We start from the raw sequence: 20379 nt of genomic DNA on the forward strand, positions 1-20379 counted from the left end.
AGAGAGAGAGAGAGAGAGAGAGAGAGAGAGAGAGAGAGAGAGAGAGAGAGAGAGAGAGAGATCATGCCCAGGGCAAAGCCCTTCCCACATTCAGCGAGGGGAAGCCTGCAGGGGCTCGGGCCAGCTACATGGAGATATCAGCAGGCCGTGAAAGACCCATCCTCCCTAAATGGCTCTAGCCCTCACTTCCCTCATGGTTCTTAGAATCACACTCTGGAATGTCACTCTCAAAAGCTCTGCCCCTGCCTATGGGGCAGCCCAGACTCACTTTATAGGCCTGAAGCAAATCCAAGAAAAGGTTCAGCTTTTCCACCACATCATTCTCTTCTTGTCTGCCCTAGGAAAGAAGGATGAGTTACCTAACACAGGCCCACAAGGACCTGAGACTGCTGGGGAGCTCGCCTGCTGCTGTACACAGCCTGGAAGACCCATCTTCCAGAGCCACCACGCTATGCTGCAGAAGGGTCCCCCTTTCTGCAGGACAGCTCCCACCACAAGACCAGGAGGCACAGATATTTCCAAACCCAACAGTTTTGACAGGGACAGGGCAGCACGCCCTCTGCTCCTGCTGTCCCTACACTCAAACACACCCATGCAGTGTCACTGGAGGTTGTGGGTGTATCCAAAGGTGGACAGCAGAGGGAGTTGGTAGCCTACTAACAGGGACAGACTGCAGGTTGGGCAGGCATGAGGAAAGAGAGACACTGCTACAAAAAAAGATGTGTCACAGTGAGGCATGAATCAAGTAAACACAGCTTGGTGCTTGGAGAGCTTGGTGCACAAAAGAGCCAAGTGTCATAGTAGGGGAGAAAGGGAGCAGACACAGGCTCTTTGTCACTCTGGCTCAGGCTGCACAGTGAGGGTAACCAAGAGACAGGTGCTGGTAAGCCTGCAAGCATAGAGACCCTCATGTTAACAAAAAGCCCAGCTCTGGGACTTGTCTTCAGCATCCTGGGGACACAAGTGACCATCACCACCAAACAGAGACTGCCCTGGCCTCCCAGCATACACATAGTAGCAGGTCATCCCAGAAGCTGTATGTCACACTAGGTGCAAGGGATGCTGGGCAAAAGGAGGCAGGAGACAGAAAAGTGAAGTGCATGGGAACATAAGTACCAGAATACCAACTCAGGACACCCCTCCCACCCTCTAGGTCTCAGTCTGCAGAGACAGAAGATTCCTGCCACTCAGTCTCTTACCTACAGCAACCCCATAGTCCCATACCAACAAGCTCCAAGGAATAAGAGGTGTGTTGAGGATTTTCCAAACATGAAAACACATCAGTTCTTGCAGCTTTTAGGAAAGGGGACTGCGGGTTCTTCCTGCCCATGTCTTCCACCAAGACCAACTTCTGTTCAGCACACATGACTCAAAGCCATCAGTACATGCCTTAAGATAGTCCACAGCTGGACATTGTGGTACGTGCATGTAATTGCAGCACTCCAGAGGCTGAGGCAGGACAAACACAAGTTTCATCCCAGCCTGAAAACTTGGCGAGACATAGTCTAAACATTTTTTAAAAGGGCTGGGGATATGGCTCAACCACAAGTTGAGCCTCAACCACAAGTGCAAGGTCCTGAGTTTGAGTCTCATTGCAAAAGAAAAAAAAATTTTTTTAAAGGCTGAAGATACAGTTTAGTGTGAAGGCCCTGGGTTCAATCCCTAGTATCACACATACACAGAAAAAGAAAGGTCCATGGTACCATCACTGTAGAGAGATCAAGCTCCTGCTCCAAGCCTCACCTGTCTTGCTGGTATACCTACATCTCCTAACAGGCACGGGGAGCACAAAACTAGTATAAGCAAAACTGGAATTAGAAAAATAGCTCCAGGATGCCTTCATTCTACAGCAGGGAATGGGTGGAATTTCAGCTGATTAAAGTCCTGATCCAGTTTCATGTAAAAATTCTACTTGACTATGGACAAGAACAGTGAAGAATATTCTAGGATATAGAACTAGGAAGTTCTAGGATGTAGAACTTCTCTAGACATTAAATTTCAAAAAAGAATTTGTGAAATATCAAAAGAGCCACTGAGCTAGGAAGACCCTCATGTGACAAACTCCCCACCACAACAGAAGTCTGGGCCTCCTCTTCTTTCTCAAGGTGCAAGTGCGTCATGAGAAAAGGCCTGGAACATCTCTGAAGGTATGACTTGCACTTCACCGTCTGCAAAGCCAGGGATCCCAGCACCCTGCTGGAGGCTCCCTGCAGAGAGTGGCCAGGGCCTGGTTCCTTACAACAGGAATGATTTTGTTTTAAATATGAGCCTGGAAGAAAGGTTCAAGTTAAAGTGTTTGTTTTAAAGATCTAGTCCAACTCCCTTGTATTCCACTGATTGGGAAACTGAGGTCCAGAGACCAAAGTAACTGGAACAAAGTCACAGCACAGATACTGCAAAGGACAGATCCCTGGCCCAAGCCCCTAGCCTGTCCATCCAAGCAAACTCTGGTTCCTCATCTTTGGTCCTCTCCACCTTGGAAAAGGGACACCCACAGATCTGGAGAAGGAAAAGACCTAGTGCAGATAAAGAAGGTACCAATACCACCTTTATCTCAGGTTCTAAATGGAACACACAGCCACCAGGAACAGAAGAAGGAAAAGGTCTTCCCTCACCAGCAGAGAGCAGAATCTCTCTTCTGCGTGAACATATTATCTACATCTGTGTATCCAGCCCCCAGGCAGCAAAGGCCCCAAGTGGCCAGCAGGTGGATCCAGCACAGACAATGGAGCTCCACAGCCCAGGCAGGGACATGAATTTATTTATAACCATCTACTCACAGCTTAAAGACCATTTCCCCAAAAACAGACAACAAGTTGATACTCTCAAAATCAGGTGACAGCTTTATAACATAAAAGCCCCAGATGAGCCTTTAAGCTTGACAGTAACTGCTACATCTTCAAATGAGTCCCCAGTGACTGTCAGATTCTTTGCAGACTTCTAAATACCAATCCTGAATAGCAGCAGCATTTCTTGAGGTTAAGTGGGTATCAGGGTGGGAGGAAGACAGAATCTCTTGAGTGCTGGGAGCTTAGTTACTACTGATGAGTTACCACATTATTCTGCACAATGGGAATTATCTGGTCACCCAAAAGCATGCTCTGAAGCCCACAATTATAGTTGCAAGGACAGATTCCACACCAGGCAACACAGCAAGTCCCTGTCTCAAAAAACAAAAAGGAGTGAAAATATATCTCAGTGAAAAGGCCTTAGATTAAATCCACAGAACCAAAAAGGAGGGGAAAATCTACCTTCTAGATTCAGCAGAGTCAACACTGGAGAGACCAGAATCCAGCATGTTTCTGTCCCTCGCAGCCCTCTCCCAAGCACACCTGGCTCATGCTGAGTGGCCCAGAGCAGATGAGGACAGGCAGTACCTCCTCACAGGGTAAGCACTTGGAGCTCAGAACTGTGGAGTGCATAAGCAGGAAGCACTCCCCCACTGAGGGACAGCACGTCCTGCACTGGGGACAGATGATGTTGAAGAGGCCACTCACCTGTTGCGCAGCTTTGTCTGCCAACACCGCAAACTCCACAGATAGGCCCTTCATAGCCTGCTTCAGAGAGGCCCAGGTGCTCAGATGCAGAGTGGCCCAGGAGGGCAGCGGGGTCATGTCAGACCCTAAGGCACTGTGGGAAGTGAAGCACACAAGCAGGACATACTCACAGGTATGTCCTGTCCTCACCTCAGCCCCTAAAGGGAGTCCAGGGAACACAGAGGGCAGAGAGGAAGGCAGCATGCAGAGCCCCATCTCAGGTGTAGCCCAGACCAAGGAGAGAATGTCCTGGACTCCTGTAGACAAAGGGAGCCCTGCCAACTCCAGGTGGCTCCTTCTCAAAGATAATGATCCATGTCACCATGTAATCCCTGCACAGGGAAGACTACAGTGTGGAAGGTGGGCAAGAATCTACATGGCTCAGCCAAAATCCCCAGCTTCTCTTCCTGAATATGATGTTTCACTTGCCCAGCCCACTTCCTACCTTTGTGTAGGGACATAGTAAGGATGGCCATCCCTACAGCAAACTTGGTGTGCCCAAAGCCCACCACCACCTGGAGACCTTGTCACCCCAAAGGCCACTTGCCTCAGCTCTTTCCCAAATATGAGAAGATCAGCTGCATTGTCAATGGCCCTAGATGCAATCCGCTCAGCCCGGTCCCGCAGCTTGTAGAAGCTGTTGTAGAGGTTTCGAATGAGCTCCCGGCTCATGGCGAACTGAGTCTGGATGTCGGCAGGGAGGAAGTCCTGTCAGGTAAGAGTAGAGAGCTTACTTGAGACAAGCTGAGCCTAGTTTCAGGGCAACTGAAAAAGGGTCAAGCATGAAGAATGGGCAGTGGATCTCACATGATCCCTGGTGCACAGCAGAGGCAGGATATCACCACGCACAGTTAAAATCACTGTATCTCTGGGTAAGAGGAGAAAAAATACTCGAGAGCAGTAACCTACCTTGGCCCTAGTCGCCAGCTTACAGTTCAGGAATTCGTCCCCAACACCCTGGGCTGCTTCCCTAAGCCTGTTCTGCACATCCTGCAAGAGGAAGTAGATGGTTGCACTCTGTTCCCAAGGCACAAATGCTGACACCAGGCCATCACAGGGCCAATGCGTCAGCAAAAGCCAGTGGTGTCCCTTCACAAGCCAATGGAGATCCACTTCCTTGTGTCCACTTTGCCCTCAGAATTCCAGAATCCCTTTGCTATCTCTCAGATTTTCTTTAGTTGAATGTTAACGACAGGAAGGCCTGACTTACTGACAGGAATGTGACCAAGGTCCCTACTCTGGAGCAAAATAAGGCTTTTTCCCCAGTACCAGACTCCATCCACAAATAAGGGGCAGCACTGTCACCACACATGAAGGACACCATGATTTGTCAGACCCTTCTGAATCCAAAAAGAGAACGGAGGAGAACCCAAGACTTCTTCCTATAAACAGACTTCAAGCCAGGAAACCCAGGCCTTGGGCAGCTGGCACATAGAGGAAGGTCAGCTCCTGATCTGGAGGCTTGGCCCTCTCAATGGAAGCCTCCCAAGTATGGCCAACCTTAAATATATGAGTGTCCAGAAATTCTAGGATTTCACATGTGCCCAGACAATCATCAGCCTCAGTTTTCTCAATTTAACAACAACGGAAGTAGTACCCCACACCTATAATCCCACTATTATAGAGGCTGAGGCAGAAAGATCATAAATTTGAGCCCAGCCTGGGAAATTTAGCAACTTACCAAGACCCTATCTCAAAATTTAAAATAAAAATAAGAAAAGGACTTGGGATGTAGCCAAATGTGAAGGCCAAGTTCAAGATTCAATCCCCAGTACCACCAAAGTGGGGGAAAGAAGGGGAGAAAACCCAGGTGTGGTGTCTCATGTCTATAATTCTAGCACTCTAGTATCTAGTTACTGCAATGGGTGTCACCCAGGGAAGTGCTAACAACTTCCTAGAGGTCAGAGGAATGGAAGCAATGCTCAGGCTCACTCTGGGTGGGTCTTGCGTCCCCTACCCTGCAGCCAATAAGGGGTAGACTGTCCATGTCCTGCCTCCTCTGCCCCGTAGCTGGGCATAGAGTGAGTGGCTCTGTGTTAGCTGGTACATTGTGTCAACTTGGCTGAATCAGCTCCAGCAGTTCTCAGCATGGGGGCCTAGCCCTGCAGGTGGGCAGGGCCCAGAAATTGAGAAAGGCAGGAAGCCACCCTGCCTAGTTTCCTGCTGCCCGGCCCTGCTTCCGTGGAGAAGTTTCAGTCTTTGGAGGAGCTTGGTCTTCGCAGCCGCGCCACTTTTGAGGAGCTCCAATCTTCACTGTGGAGCACTGGTCTTCGCAGTCAGCGTAGAAGAGAGAGGCTTGATGGACGCCGCAGCTGCTGCTCCTCCTCTGCTCTTCATTGTTTTCTGCCACATGAACTGCTGTCATTTGCCTTGGAGCCAGCGGAACATGGACTGAACCTTCCAGTAATTGTGAGATAAATAAACTCTTCCTTCATTTTGAGTGTCGGGTATTTGTCCCAGCAATGAGTAAAAAGTAACAAAGACACTCCTAATAGACTCTGCTTGTGTCCTGTGCCCTCTACTGTACAACCTTTTAAGGGTGGGGTGCATGTGAGCCTCAGTGGACTCACCTGTGTCCTGTACCCCTTATCCTGCAGACTGGCAAGATGTTGGGGGGATCCTACTGGACTCTGCCTGTGTCCTGCATACCCTGGCCTATAAGCCTGGTAAAGGGTAGTATACAGCTGACTCCAGTGTCCATCCAAGAAGCAGTCCCTCCCACAGAAGAACCCAGTGGTTCCCTTCCTGCTGGGGACTCCCCTTCTGTATCCAACTGTGGCAGGATGCCAGCTCCATCCCAGAACCTCCCTGCCTGAAAGGGCTGGCACTCCCCCCACACACACTGGAAACAGGAGTCCGGCTTCAGCTCTTGGCTCCCACTAGGCTGTGGACACCAGTTTAAAGAAAGGAAGTGCTGATCTCACACCTGGCAAATGTGCATGAGGACATCTCTGGGCCAGGGATCTCCATCTCAGCTCTACAGATGGAGCTCAGCTATTTCCTCTCAGTCAGAAGGCCTTTTTTCTCCTTTCAGTAATACTCACATAGGCAGTCTCTAGTTCATCCACAGACACTCCAAACCAGCTGCTGGCTATATCAACTCTAAATCCCTAAAGCAAGCACACAATTCCACAGCATACATGAAATCCACCATTGTCAGAACCAAGGATGCCTTTAAAATTTATAGCCGAGCTGCCACTTAGAAAGGAAGGGAGCCATGCACTGTTAATCACAGTGAAACAAACTCTTTCCAGGTGTCCAAACAGGAGCAAGACAGCAAAAAAAGGAAAAGGAAAGAAGATTCAAGAAGGAAAATGAACCCCAGAAATCTCAGAACCCAGCCCACATGGGACCCACTGCAGGACAGAGACACTTACTGGGCCACTGAATGAGAGGAACAGCTTGAGTGTGACATCCTCAGAGAACGGGGGATGCCTGGCCACCAGGTTGATGAAGCGCTTCAGAGCCCTTCTCCGGCCCTCAATGAATTCCCTGTCAGCTGAAGAAGGGCACAAGGTCAACAAAGTCAGCCTCACTGGGAGTCTCCACACAGGCTCCCAAGCAGCTCAGCACTGAGGTCAGCAAAGCCCTATGGCTGGCCAGGGGTGCTAGGCAGGCCACACCCATACAACAGACTGTAGGGGCACAGAGGAGCAGCACAACCCTACTTCAGTGCCCCTGCCCATTATCAGAGGGTTCAGAAATTCCCAAGGAGAACTGAGGATCAATTTCAGTTAGGACTACCAGGCAGGGTGTAGTGGCAAAACACCAGTTATCTCTCCTCTTCAGGAGCTTTGAGGCAGGAGGACTGCAAGTTTCAGGAAACCCTGGACAACTTAATGAGACCCTGTCAAAATTAAAAAGGAGCCAGCCCCAGTGGCACACACAGCACTCTAGGAGGCTAAAGCAGCAGGATCAAAAGTTCAGTCCATCTGAGGCAATTTAAAGACTTAGATACCAGTGTCTCCAAGGGGGAGGAGGCCTGGGGACACAGGTCAGTAACAGAGTGCTTGCCTAACATGGGCAGACCCCTGGGTTCAATCCCCTATACCATACAAGCACACAAGCACACAAGCACACACGCACACACACACACACACACACACACACACACACACAGACTACTGGGATCCAGTTTTAATCTATATTTTTGTTTGCTTGTTTTTAGAAAGGTCTCAATGTATTTTCAGGATGGCTTCAAACTCCTGGCCTCAAGTGATCTTCCTGTCTCAGCCTCCCAAATAGCTGGCCTACAGGTGTCTACCACTCCGCCTGGCCTTGGGAATCAAGCCTGATTTCTCACTCTGATCATCTACATTGAAACCATCATCTATAATCCCTTTCTGGCACTTCTCTCTACAAACGTGTTTTGCTGCACTGGTAAATTAACACAGCTCAAGTTTCTGTTTCATACCACTTATAACTTTACTCCATGATTGATCTAACTTTTTTTTTCATTTTATGTATTTGGCACAGGATCTCCTATGCAGATCAGACTCATAGTGATCCTCCTGTTTTCAGCCTCCCCAGAGCTGGGATTGCAGGCATGCACCACCACACCCAGACTTGGTGGCTGGCTCAGCAGCCCCCAGGGGCAGAGCCAGCACAGCATGTGGGACTGGGTATCAAACTCTGGTCCCTATGCTTGCCAAAGCAGGTGCTTAGTCTGCTGAGCTGTCTTGCTGGCCCCTGATCTAATTATTATCTGCAATTATTCGGGAAAAATATTTTCACTTCCAGGAAAAGTATTTTGATCCATTAAGGATCTTCAAATCTGGCCACAAACAGTCTTTAAAATATTGTAAGTTATTGAAAAATACAGTTAGATGAAGCTATCCATGTCCCTCCTCAAGACCAGGAGTTAGGGGCCGGGGAGATGGCTCAGTAGGATAAGCGCTTGACTGGCAAACGCAAGGATCTGAGTTCAATCCCTGGTTCCACACACACACACACACACACACACACAAAAAAAAAAAAAAAAAAAAAAAAAAAAAAAAAAAAAAAAAAGACCAGGAGTTAGTAGCACGTGCTTGTACTCCCAGCACTCAGGAGGCTGAGCCACGAGGATCCTTGTGAGTTCGAGACCAGCATGGACTACAAACTGAGCAAGGCCAGGCTGAACTGCATAGTAAGACCCTGTCTCCAAAACACATTTTAAAAAAGACCAGGAGTTGCACTGTGTCCAGACTACACTCAGATATACTCTGGGTCCCAGGAGGACAGGGGTGCATGGGATTGACCAGCTGACTGCAATGTGGGGTATGAGCAACATCACTTCACCCCACCCAGCTTCTGCCCTCACCACTCAGCATTCCTTGTACTGCTGCCACAAGGGCCACAACCACCTGTCTCCCAATGCACAAGTGGCGCAGGAAAAACACCTTGTTATCAGACTCTGAGCCAATCGGCACCCTGCAAGAATAGTTACGCCCACAGTAGGAGATTTCAGAATGCCAAAAATTGGACCATGGCAAATTCTCAAGTTTTGTCCCCTCAGGCACATCACTACTTTGGGATGGCTGGAAAATGGCAGAAAGTGAGCTAGCTGACTCTGGGTACTGGCCTGCCCCTGAGGTTATGTGGATTCAGAGAAAAAGTGTTATGGGAGGGAAAACCAGAGCTCTGCAACCTTGTGAAGAACAGGACAGGCTAGGAGGGTTCTGCAGGATGCCAGTGACCTCCCATCTTCCCTGGTATAATCTTCAAGTGCCACAAGAAACGTGTTGTACCTCCTATGAGATGGAGCTCAGATTTCCACTTACACCTGCACCTGTCCTCTCCCAGTTCACCCAGTGCAGCTCAACACCCATTGCTGAGGGTCTCAGGACTTTGTGAAAGCACAAAAAATCAACTGCAGTCACAGCAGCAAACAGGTCCTGGCCACCCTCCTGGGAGTTCTGGTGGACCTGGTCCTGACATTGGAGAGAGCAGGTTTCTTTTCTCACACTGAAACAAAGAGGGCCTTCCTTGCATGTCAGTTGTTCAGCCAGAAGGCTCTGGTGAGCCAAAAGTGACCAGGTGGTGACAACTACAGTACTCAACTACAGCAGTGACCCTGGGATGGCCAAGGGACTCATTGGCACTGTGGCATTGCAGCCAGCTTCATCCAGGAGTCAGGCAACAGCAATGTTCCATCTACATTGGGGTCCATCACTGAGCCATCTAGGGGGTGGCTTCACCCCACCTACATCTGGGCCCCATCAACCTGCTTACCTCCCAGCATTCTCTTGGGTGGAAGAGCTGGCACCATGCGGTATGGGAACCTGTGCAACAGCATTTCATGGAAGACCACAAAGTCATTGTATCGACGACACACAGAGGTCTTGAAGCGCTGCAAGGAGAGGTTCAGTGCTCAGCCTAGGTATCACAGTTTTTCAGCACCTCTTCCCCTCCCTCCTGCCACTCCACAGCCCCCACAAGCCTTCCATTTGTCCCCTAGTTCCTCATCCACTCTCACCAGGTCTTCACCAGGACAAATCTTAGAATTCCTTCACTCTAACATATAGCTGCTAACATCTGGGTGGCTCTGTCCTGACAAGACTCCTCAGGGAGCTGTCGTGCCCTTCCCTCCAACCCAGTGCAGAACAGCTGCACATTTCTCTACCTTGCTGACAGTAGCACCAGCATCACTCCCAACTGCCAAACACGGAAGCAGCCATCCACGCACAAACTGAGCTTCAACCATGAGTGACTGGGACAGCAGATGCTGCACCATGATGGCCACCAGGTCAGACATGAGTGAAACACAGATTCTAACCAAAGCTGGGTTTGCTCAAAGAATGGACACAGAGACATGCGTGAGCAGGAATCTCAAAACTAAATGCATTGCCCAGAAGATGTGAGCCTCAGATTTAATCCCCAGGGGGAAAAAAAGTTCAGTCAAGTATAGTGGTGCATGCCTATAAATCTCATACTTTGGCGGGCTGAGGCAGGAAAATTCCAAGTTTGACCCCATCCTAAACAACTCAACAAAGTAGTGGGACCCTGCTTCAATATAAAAAGTAAGTAGTGCTGGGATGTACCTCATTGTGAGGGCCCTGAATACAATCTCGAATATTGTCACAAAAACTTTCTTTTTCAATTTTTTTTATTTTAGGGAAGGGTCTACAGAGTGTTCAGGGTCTCACTACTAGATTGGACTCAGAGTGAACCACCTATTTACAGCTTCCCAAGAGCTGGGATTACAGGTGCACGCCACCAGGCCCAGTCTCAATTGTCATCTCAGCACGCCCCTGGGGCAGGCCCCACACGGCAGGCCCATGGATTGAACCCCTGGCCCCTGTGCCTGCTTGCAGGCCCTCTAATCCACTGAACTATTTGGCTGGCTGAAAAAACATTTTTAAAAAAGCAACAGAAATACAAAATATTAAGGCGAGCATATGTACCTCTACCCAGGCCACACCCTCATCATGCTTGCCTGAGTTCAGAATTTGCAAGTAGGGCATACACAGAGGAAACCTGCACCCAGCAGGCTTCCCATGGGTCTGTGACAGCAGGTAGAGAGTCCACTTCGGAGGCCTAGGAAAACACTCTCCTCCTCACATTCATACCAGGCTCCAACAAGTAGTGGGCAGCTCAGAGATAGGAGAAAGACCGGCTCGGGAACAGCAGCAGCTTCCCACCCTCAGGTCAGGCCTGGGAGCAAGGGTTGGTGCTCTCCACCTTGAACTCCATACCTATCTGTGTCTAAGGCCCCAAATGCCAGAAAGAGGGGACCATATAATGCCCAACAGATGTGCCATCCCTGAGGCAGTCTTGGAGTAAGCTCTCCCAGTCTCTATTGGCAGCAGCACCAACAAGCCAGAGAATAGTTTAATCATAGGTGCTACCACATTCTGAAACCAGAAGCGATGAAACATACCTGTAATCACAGCCCTCTGGGAGGCTGAGGCAGAAAGATCACAAGCCCAGCCTGGGTAACCTAGTGATTTATCAAGATCCTATCTCAAAATTTTAAAAGGAGCTGGGTATTTAGTTCAATGTGAAAGTCCTATATTCAATTCCAAGTAGTGAAAAAGAAGGACAGCCTGACATGGTGGCACATGCTTTATAATCCCAGCACTCAGAAGGCTGAGACATGAGGATCATTGTGAATTCAAGGCCAGCCTGAGCTACACAGTGAATTCAAGGCTAGTCTGAACTATATAGCATGATCCTGTCCCCAAAAAAAAAAAAAAAAAACAGGGGCTGGTGAGATGGCTCAGTGGTCTAAAGCACCTACTTAGAACAAGCTAAGCTAAGCAAAGCACAGGGACCGCGGTTCAATCCCCCAGCACCACATACCAGTCAGCCCCCGCCCCCTGGTGGGCTGAGCTGGCCACACACATACACACACAAATAAATAAATAAATAAATAAATAAATAAATAAATAAAGGGCTGGGGAGATTGCTCAGCCACATAAGTACCTGCCTGGCAAGCGCAAGGTCCTGAGTTCAATCCCAAGTACTAAAAAAGAAAAAAAGGAAGTCCAAAGACACAGGATCTCAGATGGCACTGGCCAATCTCAGATGCAAGGACCCAAAATCTGTGCTGTAGGCTGATAGTGTCAACTGGGCATGGGCCACATCTCTGAGCCAGGGGTACAGAGCCTGTCCCCTCCCACCACCCTGGCCTGGTTCCCCCATCCCCACCACCTCCGTAGCGGCACACAGCCAGCTGCTACCTGGCTGGACACCTCATACTCCACATGCTTCAGGAAGAGCCCCTTCTTCTCTGGGATGAGCTCCACCTGCACACTGTCCCTGGCCAGCAGCTCCTGCAGGGTGTAGGGCAGCAGCAATGGGTTGCCCTGGGGCATCTGCATTGACCTGGGGTCTTGGTCCCCCCACTCAATGACCGGGAGTGTTGGTGAGCCTGTAGGAGAGAAGACACATGCCTGGTAAGGGCAAATGTTTGGGATTCAGAGTCTCTGCACACCCTATGACACCCTGGCACATGGATGCTGGCCACTATAGCCAGACTCCATCTGGCTAAGGACCCTCACTCACCAGCCACAGTCTGAGCAAACAGGTGTGCCCCTTGCTAGAAAATATACCCACTAGTGGTATCTTCCACCTGTTGTGCATTTACACATTTCACATTTACCTGTCCAAGTCAAGTCTTCACCGTGAAGATCAGCAGACAATGTGAAACATTAATAGATGACGTGCAAATTAGAATCATCTTTCCCATAAGGAATGTAATCATTATGTACTACAAACATACTAGTAGAAAATGAAAACTGAAACAAAAAGACTTTGATAGAGCTAAAAAGATGTTCAAACAAAGCAATGTAATTTCTATATATCCCAGTTTTTCTACAGTTAACACACACTGTCTTTATTGGCCAAATGACATGTTAATCTGAAAAGAAAAATTCTAGCATTCTGGGAAGCTAAGGAAGAAGGATCAGGAGTTGGAGCCCAGGCTGAGCAACTTAGCATGAAGATCCTGCCTCAAAACTTAAAAAGAGCTGGTCATACAGCTCAGCACAAAGGCCCTGGGTTAAATCCCCAATACTGGAGGAAAATACCACTCCCTATATGCTTACAGCTGGGATTCATAAAAACCAAAAACAATACAGCCTCGTTACAGAGATGTCACTCCCACATCATTCACAAAGCACAAAACAGAGAAACGCCAGAGAGATTTTGTTGCCTAACAGCTTGCCCCAAGATAAAACAAGCACAGAAGAAATGAAGATTAACAGTCAGTTTGGCTTTTGGTACAGGGAAATACAGAAACAAAAAAAGTGCTCTTGCTGGTTATGACGGTGATGAACAAGTGTATTCCCAGCATCAAGGAAGGTCCATTACCCCAAGCCTGGGCAACTTAATGAGACCTTGCGTAAACAAAAATTTTAAAAAGTAGTTAGAGATGTCAGTGTACAAGCCCTGGGCTCAATCACTAGTCCTACTAAGAAAACAAAGCAAACACAAAAACATTCTTTTTTTTTTATTTTTATTTATTTGAGAGAGAGAGAGAGAGAGAGAGAGAGAGAGAGAGAGAGAGAGAGAGAGAGGGGTGTGTGTGTGTGGCCAGCTCAGCCCACCAGGGGGCGGGGCTGGCTGGCATGTGGTGCTGGGGGATTGAACTGCGGTCCCTGATGCTTTGCTAAGCTTGTTCTAAGTAGGTGCTTTAGACCACTGAGCCATCTCTCCAGCCCCACAAAAACATTCTTTGCAGGTAAAATGAACAAAGTGAAGGTGAGAGGGGAGTACTCCGGCTGTGAGCACAGCAGGCACAAACCGTTGGTCTACAGTGGTCGCCCAGTACCACTGCAGCTGGTTCTTAAAGCAGCTCTTCTCTAGCACAGCGCTGGTAGTATTCTGAAGCACACTGCGGCCTTGGTTCAGTGTGAATGACTAAGCACTGCAGGATTCACAAAGTGGCTGCATTACCTGTCCTTACAGTGTAAGAAAATGAAGGGAAGCTGCAGGGGGACACCAGAGGCCTCGTGAGCCCTGTACTTTAGTCTCCTGTCATGCTCTGTGTGATGATATTTCCAGAAGGACCAGCAGGGCCAATGCAAGGGCACAGGCACCTGCTTCTGCTAGGACCCACATGAGAATATGACAAAGCCTCTCACACACACAGCCTGTGCAGCATGTGTGCATGTGTATGCCTCTGCACACAAGGCTATGTAACAGCATATGGGTATTCCTCAGTACACGAAGTGTATGGGTATTACCCATGTATGTGTGTAGGGGAGTACGAGTGTGTACATATGGGTATTTGTGTACAGCTCAGTATGCATGTGTGCATTTGAGTGTATGTGCTTATGTATAATTGTATATTAGTGTATTTGAATATGTATGTGTTTATATATATATGACTATATGGGAGTGTATTTGAGTGTGTGCTTGTGTGTATTTGTGTGTAACTGAGTATGTGGATGAGTGTATCTGAGTGTGTATGTGTCCATATTTTTATATGTACAAGTATATCATGAATGTGTATGCATGCATTTGTATATGTTATGAGTGAGTATGTGTGATGTGTATATGAGTACATGCGTCTGTGTGTGTGTGTGTGTGATTCCCAGTGTTTTAATAGCACATGTGTGTGCTGACCTCAGCTCTTCAGGCCCATTTCTCCAAGTCATCCAGGAACCAACTCCTTTTCCTGTGTATTACTTAACTGTTACAGACTCCTTCAGGATCAGGATGCCCCCATCAATAAGCCACAAGCACTGCTCTGGGAGTGCAGTGATGAGCAAGGCTTTCTCCTGTGTCTGTGTACCCAGCAAGTGCTACTGAGCATCTGGCTGGCAGGCACAGCTGCGGCCCAGGACTTGCTTAGCACAGCATGAAGAACACTGGAAAAGCCTGGGATGGGCCCAGGGGCACAACTCCACCAGGCAGGGACACAGTGTACTCTGTTCTCTGATGCATGCAAACTTCTGGGAGTGTGGCTCAAAGGACATTTGCCGAGTGGCTACATGATACTATTCAGTTTTTAAGAATAAAAACCAGGGCATCAGCCAGGTGTGGTGGCACACACCTATATAATCCAAACTACTGGAAGGCTGAGACAGGAGAAAAGCAAGTTCAAGGCCAGCCTGGGCAACTTACCAGCATATGTCTAGAAGTAAAACTTTTTAAAATGAGCATCTCTAGGCCAGGCATGGAATCACTCCTATAATCCCAGAACTCAGGAGGCTACATAGTGAATTCAAGGCCAGACTGAATGACTGTACACAGCAAAACCTGGTTAAAGAAAGAAAAAGAGCATCTCTGGGAGTCAAGCAGAGCACCTTTTCTCCAGGTCATAGAATATGTGAGTGGGAAAACAGGATATGATGAAATCTAAAAATCAGAACTGATAGTATAAACCTGTAATTCCAGCATTCTGGGAAGCTGAGGCAGGAGCGTCACAAATCCAAACCCAGCCTGCAGAATTTAGTAACTCAAAATAAAAATAAATAAGTAAATAATGGACTGGGATTGTAGCTCAGTACAAAAGACCTGAATTCAATAGTCAGTACCACAAAGAAACAGAAGAGTTTTACCTCTAAAAAATCCACAAGTCATGTATCTGATCAGGTATGTGTATCAAGAAGATAGGGCCAAGGAGAGATAGCTCAGTGTTCTAAGCATCCGCCTGGCAAGTGCAAGGACTTGGGTTTTTTGTTGTTGTTTGTTTTTTTGTTTTTTTGTTTTTTTTGCGGAACTGGGGATTAAATTCATGCACTTGTACTTGCCAGGCAAGCACTTATCCTACTGAGCTATCTCCCCGGCCCCAGGACTTGGGTTTGATCCCCAGTACTACATGCCGTGCCAGTCCCAGAACCCAGAATGCTGGGGACAAGTATGAGCTGTGTAGCAAGACACTATACTAAATAAATAATTTTTTTGAAAAATTAAAAAAGATTAACTCTTACAAGTCAGTTTTAAAAAAGAAAAAGTGAATAATTTTGCAATGGGCAAAGGACTTTAAGTCCTCCAAAAATGTACCTGGGGCCAGAAAGCACAGGCAAAAATGTACAATGCCATTTTCCATCAGCAAAACACACATCCCAATGTTAGCAGGACAATACCACTAGTATGGCAGTAATGAAGAATTTTAAGACATAACAAGACTTGGCAAGTTTAAGGAAAACCCTCACTTGCTGGCAGGTGTGTAAATGGTGCTATTGCCTTCAAAATTAGTCTGCAGGCTGAGCCAGCCACACACACACACACACACACACACACACACACACACACAATCCCAGCACTTAGAAAGTGAAGGCAGGAAGGTGGCTGTGAGTTCAAGGCCAACCAAGGCTACATAAACAAGTTTAAGGTCATCCTGCACCACATTCATTGTGCAGGCCTTGCCTCAAAAAGAAAGAGAGAGAGAGAGACAGGGAGGGAGGGAGGGAGAGAGAGAGAGAACCAATGAACGAACAAACTCACTGGATCAGGGTTCAGAACAGCCAGAAAGGAAAAACAAAAAAACAAAACAAAACAAAACAAAAAAAAAAACTTCAAAATCTATCAAGTGACAAAAGAATAAGTCATGACACATCCATACAATGACATGCTACTCAGCCTAAAAAAGAACCAGATAGAGTCATGCTACCACATGGATGAACCTTAAAAATGAGAAGCTGAGAAGGAAGAAGATCATAAAAGATCAAGCACTGCCAGGTGAGGTATCGTACCCCTGTAACTCCACCACCGCTCTGGGAAGCTGAGAGAGGAGAATCACATGTGTGAGCCCAGCCTGGGCAGTTTAGTGATTTTTTTTTTTTTTCATTAACTGTGGGCCTTTTTTTTTTTTTTTTTTTTTAGTGAAAAGGGCTGGGGGTGTAGCTTAGAGCAAAGCCCCTGGATCAAAGTTCAATTTCTAATGCTGCCCCAAACACACACACGCACGCACGCACGCATGCACGCATATGTAAAGATCACATGCAGGATGATCCCATCTATATGAAAAATGTAGGAAACGCAATGAAATAAAAAGGAAATTAGTGCTTATCTGGGGCTGGGAAGGAAATGGAGAGTATCTGCTAAGAAGCAAGGGGATTCTTTCTGGAATGATAAAAGCTCGAAAGTTCATTGTGGTGATGCTTATACAACTCTGAATACAAAGTATACTGAAAGTTTGCCAAAGTATACTAAAAGGACTGTACTGTATACTTCACATGGGTGACTTGTGAAGTATGTAAATAGTATTTATATAAAGCTTTAAAAACACAGCAGATGTGGTAGCACACACCTATAATCCCAGTACTCAGGAGGCTGAGGCAGGAGGATCACTGCAAGTTTGAGACGAGGCCAGGCTACAAAGTGACAAAGTGAGCTCAAAGTCAGTCTGAACTACAGAGTGAGACCTTGTCTCAAATAAGACAGAAAAAAGAAAAAGAAAAAAAAAACCTCAACAAACCCAAAAATAGAAAGCAGGTGACACCAACAAGATGAGAGAGTGAATCCCCAACCGCGGAAACAACATGGCACTAGAAAAACATACCCTAAGAATTCCAAAATTAACCCATGCCTTGCTACAATGCTGGGCACACTTCCTGATGTCACTAATGGAAATGAGACCTGCTGAAGGAGGTGGGCCCTGAACTCAAATGGACCAGAGTCTAGAGCCCTTATCCCAGGAGGACAGCACATGTAGGAGGCACAAACACAGTCACACCAGTGTTTGACCTCAACAGGGCAGAACATGCTGGGTCCACAAGCCAAGAGTCACCAAGCACCACAGGCAGCCTGCAGGTAGGTTAGGTGGGAAGGCTGTCCTGCAGGTTCCAGAGAAGGCACAGTCCCACCACCAGCTTCCCTCCAAAACTGGGCAGACAGACATGCCTGCTGTTTGAAGCCACCTACTTTGTGGTACATTGTTACAGCTGTCCTAGGAGAACATAATACTACCAAAGACTATGATATAACTGAGAACAGCAAAAGAAAAAACAGCAATGTCACCTGGGGTGCAGTGAGAGGGTCTGCTAGAGTTGCCGTATTTATCATTATTATCATTATCATTATTTACAGTACTGGGGATTGAACACCAGGCCTCTGTAAGTGCTAAGCAAATACTGAAATACTGGTAATATTCCTAGCATACTTTTTTTTTTTTTTTTGGTCTTTTTGAGACAAGGTTTTGATATGCAATTCAGACTGGCCTTGAACTCACTTTGCAGCCCAGGCTGGTCTTGAACTTTCAACAATCTTCCTGCCTTAACCTTCCAAGGCATGTATCACCATGTCCACCTTGTATTATTTTAAATATTCAATTTTTAACAAAAATTTATAAGATATGTAAAGAAACAAGCAAGCATAGCCAAACAGAAGCAGGAAAAAAAAAAAATAGAAACTGTCTTTGAAGAAGTCCCAACATTGAATTTAGGGGACAAAGACTTTAACTATGCTCAAAGAATTAAAGAAATCTAGCAGGGTATGGTGGTACACATCTATACTTCCAGCCCTCAGGAGGCTGAGGAAAGAGCACTGCACTTTGTCTTTAAAAAAAAATTAAATTAAATCAAAATAATAATGATAATAAAGGAATATAGCTCATGGCAATGCACTTGTCTGGTTATGTGTGACTGTTCCAACCCCAGAAACTTTCTCCCCAAAAAAGAAAAATCTAGAGAAGTATTCAATATCTAAAACAACATATTCCCAAGAAATGCTCACTATGAAAAAGAGTGAGCTCAAAGAAATAACCTAATGATGTACTTTAAAGTTCTAGAAGATGAAGAACAATCCAAATCCAAAGCAGATACAAGGAAGAAATGAAAATCAGAGCAGAATAAAATTGAGACTAACAAAAATTACAAAGAATCAATGAATCAAAGAGCTGGTTCTTTGTGGGTTTTATTTTATTTTGGGTTTGGTTTTTTTGAGACAGGGTCTCTCTATGTAACCCAGGCTGACCTTGAACTCAAGGGCATCCTCCTGCCTCAGCCCCTCTAAGAGCCAAGTTTACAAGCATGTGCCACCACTCCGGGTGAAAGAACTGGTTCTATGAAATAACAAAATAGACAAACTCTTAGCCTATCTTATCCAAAAAAGGAAGATTAAAAAACCCATTCAATGCTATTAGAAATGAAAAACATTAAATCACAATGGATTCAAAGTCCAATTTTTTTTTTTTTTTTTTTTTTTTTTTTTTTTTGGTGGAACCAGGATTGAACTCAGGCCCTTGCTCTTGCCAAGGAAGCACTTATTCCACTGAGCCATCTCCCCAACCCTCCCCCTTTTTTTTTGAGACAGTCTCACCATGTAGTCCACACTAGTCTCAAATCTGCAGGGATCCTCCTCCCTCAGCCTCCCAAATGTGGGATTACAGGTGTTCATCATCATACCCAGCCAGAAATTAGCAACTACTTTGAAAACCTGTACTCAAAAAAAAAAAAAAAAAAACCTGGAGAATTTAGAAGAAATGCATAGATTCCTAAATATACAGGAATCAACAAAACTAATCCATAAAGATATAAAAACCCTGAATAATCCAATAATACGCAATGAAAATGAAGCAGTAATAAACCTATCAACTAAGAAAAAGCGCAGATTCTCATGGATTAACGGCAGAACTCCAGGGCCAGCAAGATAGCTCAGCAGACTAAGCACTAGGGTTTGATCCCCAGTCCCTCATGCCACACCAGCCCCACCCAGAGAGCTCACTGAGGTGGCAAAGGAGTCCCAGCATGGTGGTACATGCCTGTAATCCCAGCACTGAAGGAGCTGAAAACAGGAGGATCCCCCACAAATCTGAGCTGCATAGTGAGACCCTATACCAAATACATACATTTAAAAAATAGTAATTAAATAACTGCAGAATTCCACAAGAACTTCAGGGACAATCTAACACTACCACTCTTCAAATTCTTTAATAAAATTTAAAGGCAAGGAATAGAGTACTCCCAAAGTCATTCCTGGAAGCAAGCATTACCCTGATTCCAAAACCAGACAAAAATCCAACCAAAAAAAAAAAAAGCAAACAACAGGCCAGTCTCTTTAATGAACATAATAGGTGTAAAAATCCTCAACAAGATCCTGGAAAACAGAATGCAGCAAGTCATCAAAAAGATCATACATCATGAACAATATTCCTTGGATGCAAGGATGGCTTGACACACACAAACTAATAAATATAGTATGTACACCAATGTTATAGTTGGGTCTAGATGTCCCCTCAAAGCCTCTTGAGGTTACAGGTGGAGCTATTTCAGAGGTGGCTGGATCAAGAGTGTGTAATGCTAGAATTAAAAGTATGTGATTACCAACTCAGTCCATTGATCAGTTTGGCACTGCTCTAATCTTAATACCCTAAATATAATATAAAGGGGAAAGAAAGCCACTATTAAGGCCCCTTGTTGTTTTGCTACCTTCTGCCTGCCAGAACTGTTTGTCCTCTGTGATGCCTGTT

At 46.4% G+C, this 20379-nt stretch overlaps 1 protein-coding gene across 3 annotated transcripts in view; it reads right to left on the reverse strand.

Moving 5' to 3' along the window:
• The window catches only part of Snx8 (sorting nexin 8), a 57960-nt gene that overhangs the window by 6693 nt on the left and 30888 nt on the right, over positions 1-20379 (reverse strand). For all 3 annotated transcript variants that reach the window (XM_023713498.1, XM_004629684.2, XM_023713499.1), the window contains exons 2-8: positions 12200-12390; positions 9750-9867; positions 6914-7035; positions 4446-4526; positions 4084-4244; positions 3498-3630; positions 269-337 (exon numbers count right to left, since the gene is read on the reverse strand). In XM_023713498.1, the coding sequence (XP_023569266.1) occupies positions 269-337; positions 3498-3630; positions 4084-4244; positions 4446-4526; positions 6914-7035; positions 9750-9867; positions 12200-12390 (875 nt within the window). The remainder of the gene's footprint in view (positions 1-268; positions 338-3497; positions 3631-4083; positions 4245-4445; positions 4527-6913; positions 7036-9749; positions 9868-12199; positions 12391-20379) is intronic.

Source organism: Octodon degus, unplaced genomic scaffold (genome assembly GCF_000260255.1).
Source record: "Octodon degus isolate 3935 unplaced genomic scaffold, OctDeg1.0 scaffold00031, whole genome shotgun sequence".
Taxonomy (NCBI): domain Eukaryota; kingdom Metazoa; phylum Chordata; class Mammalia; order Rodentia; family Octodontidae; genus Octodon; species Octodon degus.